At 45.1% G+C, this 4093-nt stretch overlaps 1 protein-coding gene across 1 annotated transcript in view; it reads right to left on the bottom strand.

Annotated features, from left to right (window-relative positions):
* Nucleotides 1-498: 498 nt before the first annotated feature.
* LOC114923685 (ankyrin repeat and fibronectin type-III domain-containing protein 1-like) overlaps nucleotides 499-4093 on the bottom strand; it is a gene marked incomplete at both ends in the record, with an annotated part of 6596 nt that continues 3001 nt past the window's right edge. Inside the window, 2 exons of the mRNA XM_029286987.1 lie at nucleotides 499-649; nucleotides 2067-2233. Of these exons, the coding sequence (XP_029142820.1) occupies nucleotides 499-649; nucleotides 2067-2233 (318 nt within the window). The remainder of the gene's footprint in view (nucleotides 650-2066; nucleotides 2234-4093) is intronic.

The raw sequence follows: 4093 nt of genomic DNA, 5'->3' as shown, positions 1-4093 counted from the left end.
AGCAAATGCGGCTGAATTAATAATTTAACTTTCCCCCAAAATTGAGGACATGCCTTACTGGCATTGCCAATCATTAAGAGATATACAGATGCATACTTATTTATTTGATTCACGTCCCTCATGTGAAGCCCTCAAGGAGAGGGTTACATGTGGGTTGTTGTTCCCATGACAACAATTTACACCCTTTTACATGTGAGTTAATTGGACTATTTGTTAAATGCACTCATATCAGGTCATTTATATCAACGAGGCATCAACAAGATTGACTTGCCCAAGATCGGGGCCACTGTGGCCTTGAAAAGAATCTCCATCAAAACTGGAAAGATGTCAACTTGGGTTCAGCCTTGGTTTTCATAGCTGTGACCTCAGAAGACCTTTGCCTAAACTTCATTGTTGTGGATCGTAAGAATAAGATGGGACCCGGTTCAGACATGCTATAAAATCCACAATATTTCTTTCTGCCTACCCCCCGTAACGTGGTTCCCACCTAGGATCTACCTCGTGAAGTGGGATGTTGACCAGTTGCATCAACTCTCTGATGGCCCCTTGGAGCTCCTGCAGAAAAAGCTGCTGAGAAGTTTCCAGTTCTTGCTCCGAGGGAACGGGGTCTTCCATGCTAGCCAGGATCTGCAGCCATTCCCATTCCTCTCTTGAATGTGGGAGAACGGATAAATGCAGAGAGGAAATCAGGGAAGTAAATGCCTCCATATCCACCATAGACACGTAGATACAAACAATGGGCATTGTAGTGTTGGTACTTTCATACTTCAAGCAGCAGACGACCCTTTTGCTTAACTAGTGCAATTGATATTCCATTCCATTAATTGTATACAGCAGTGGTGGCGAACCTATGGCACGGGTGCCAGAAGCAGCAGTCAGAGCCCTCTCTGTGGGCACACACGCCGTCGCCCCAGTCCTAGGCCTTCAGCTGGGTTTTATAAAACCTTTTCGCTTTAGGCCTCCGCCACCGTGTACCAAAAAAAAAAGGTTCAACCAATCAGTCAATTTCAACTTCTCGTGGGAAAAAAAAAAAGATCTTACAAAGTTGGAACTGATGGATTGAACCTTTTAGTCCCACCCAGTCTGCTGTTACCACTGCAGCCACGCCCACCCAATGGGTCATACCCACCTAATGGGCCACACCCACCCGGCACCCAATGATGCATAAGTGGGTTTTGGGTTGCAGTTTGGGCACTCGGTCTCTAAAAGGTTCGCCATCACTGGTATGCAGGTAATCCTCAACTTACAGCCAGTCACTTAAACTACTTAAGATCCAGATTCAAAGCTAAGATCCCACTCCCCCACACCACCAGAGCACGCTGAGCTGGAAGGCGGGGTTAAATGTGTCATCAGTTTGGAATCCTTGCATTGCCACAAGAGACTCAAGTCCAGCCTCCTGTGAATTCCGTTCACGTTTATTGAGTGGCAATTTAGATTTGACCATTGGTTGACCAGATTCTTGTATATGGGTAGCTATAATAAACTCTCCTGTGCTTTGAACTCAATGAAGGCTCCTGGTTATTTGCATTCACAGGACCAAACATTAGGCACTTGGCAACTGAACTGCATTTACGGTTGCTTGCAGCATTCTGATTTCACGTGACTGTGTTTTGCAGTGGTTGTGTGGAAACTTGGCAGTTATTTCCAAGTTTTTTGGGTAAAACCATGCCCATAACAAATCACTGGTTTGGTTTACGGCTGGTTGGGTTCATTTAACAACCACCTCAAAAAGTGTTGTAAAATCAAGTTAGTCAAGTTACTGTCCTGATGGCCAGGCTCCATCACGATCCTAAATTAAAGGCAACCTATATTTCGCATCGTATATGCACAATTCGTGACCTGGCTATATTTGGTTTTAAAATTTCCAAGCAAATCTGCAGGCAAACCATCGGCCCAGTTTCTATAACTTTGTCTTGGGTCTCTCTCCCCGCTTTGCTGTTTTGTTTTGGCCAGGAGATGAACTTGCAAAAAGAATATATCTCAGCTCAGCCTAATCTGGCTACAGATGTAGAACGACCGTTTGGAAGGGCCGCCAATAAAAATCAGCTCTCATTCGAAAGTCCTACCGAGATATGTTGGGATTGCTCCGTATTTTCACATGACATAAGATGTTGGGTAATTGTTCAGGCACCAGTACTCGGATCTGGTCAACTGCGCTGCAGAGCTTCAGGTAACCCAGATAAAGTCCAGGGTGAAGTGCTTGGCTGCTGTTCTGATGGTAAGCTAATTTCTCCTGGGGAAAAAAAAATCATTAATAAGAAATGGCCATGGAGAAGGTAGCCTGCTCTTCTTGCTGAAAAAAAATTCATGAAATCCAAGAAATGGGAAAAACACGACTATCAGGCACTAGGCTAGAAACAAGGTGATGGTGAGTTCTAGTCCTGCCTTAGGCTTGAAAGCCAGCTGGGTGACTTTGGGCCAATCACCAGGAGATGGTGAGTTCTAGTCCCACCTTAGACATGAAAGCCAACTGGGTGACTTTGGGCCAATCACCAGGAGATGGTGAGTTCTAGTCCCACCTTAAGACATGAAAGCCAGCTGGGTGACTTTGGGCCAATTACCAGGAGATGGTGAGTTCTAGTCCCACCTTAGGCATGAAAGCCAGCTGGGTGACTTTGGGCCAATCACCAGAAGACAGTGAATTCTAGTCCCGCCTTAGACATGAAAGCCAGCTGGGTGACTGGCTTTCAAGGGCCAGGAAACAGCGAGTTCTAGTTCTACCTCTTTCTACCTTAGGCATGAAACTGGCTGACTTTGGGCTGATCGCTAGGCGTATGTGACTTCTAGTCTCACCTTAGGCATGAAAGCCAGCTGGGTGACTTTGGGCCAGTCACTCTCTCTCTCAGGCCAGCCCACCTCACAGTGTTTTTTGTGGTTTCCCCAATAGGAGGAAGAGAGGAGTAACAGGCCTGTTTGCTGCCTTGAGTTACTTTTTTAAATAGTAGAGGTGGAACAAAAACTATCTATCTATCTAAATAAATAAAAATCAGCCTAGGGTAGGGGTAGGCCACCTTGGCTCTTTTATGACTCGTGGACTTCAACTCCCAGAATTCCTGAGCCAGCATGGCTCAGCTTGGAAACCTCTCCCTTTCCCCTCAGCATGGCTGGCTCAGGAATTCTGGGAGTTGAAGTCCACGAGTCATAAAAGAGCCCAGGTTGCCTACCCCTGCACTAGGGTTAAAAGACAGGTGGTTAAATAAATAAGAAGCCAAGCGAACTGATCAATTTGAATTAAAGCTTCAACGGAATCATTTTGTCTGTAGTTTCTTGCTTCTAACCCGCATCCAAAGTCCTCAGAGACAGGCTGGTAAGGCTGGGGAGTCACCAGCCACATGACAGAGGATCAAGTTTTGAGGAGCAGCCAGACCGAGGCTGCAATCTCAAGTAAGAGACAGGCAGACTTGAACTACTAGCCCTTTAGCAGCTTGGCCGTGGCTAATCCTAGCAACCCCTTTGAACAAACGCTGGATGTTCCAAGAGCCTTTTGTCATCGCAGATGCTTAGCCGCAGCAAAAGGAAATGGAAGGACAGAGAAATCTCCCAAGGGGTCAGGAAGAGAAGGATGGGATAGGCATTCATAGCAGGGGATTCTTTGACTAAGACCAGCTCAAAGAGTTGGGAAAACAACTGTGACCGGAAGCGGAGACAGCAAATGTCTCCACAATAATTAACTGAATCCCTGGTGGAAACCTTCGACAACTGGAGACCCCATTCTTTCGTTTCTGCCGAGGGACACATACCACAGGGAAAAAGTAAGCCACGAGGAACCTAAGGCTAAGGCTCTCCTGCCTCAAGAGAGCTTAGCGGGATCTGAATTTTAATTAAAAAAGGGGGGGCTTAGCTCCTTAATATAGTTTTAATGGCAGGGTTTTGTTCTGAATGATGAATAATATCTAAATATAAGATTGATAAAGTCTGTCAGGTGACTGGTATTCTATCTATCTATCTATCTATCTATCTATCTATCTATCTATCTATCTATCTATCTATCTATCTATCTATCTATCATCTATCTATCCATCCATGTATCCATATCTATCTATCTATCTATCTATCTATCTATCTATCTATCTATCTATCTATCTATCTATCT

The sequence above is a fragment of the Protobothrops mucrosquamatus genome, unplaced genomic scaffold, assembly GCF_001527695.2.
Source record: "Protobothrops mucrosquamatus isolate PMUCROS unplaced genomic scaffold, P.Mucros_1.0 scaffold6823, whole genome shotgun sequence".
Classification (NCBI taxonomy): Eukaryota; Metazoa; Chordata; class Lepidosauria; order Squamata; family Viperidae; genus Protobothrops; species Protobothrops mucrosquamatus.
Note: the sequence above shows the minus strand (reverse complement) of the source record. Positions and strands in the feature narration are given on the sequence as shown.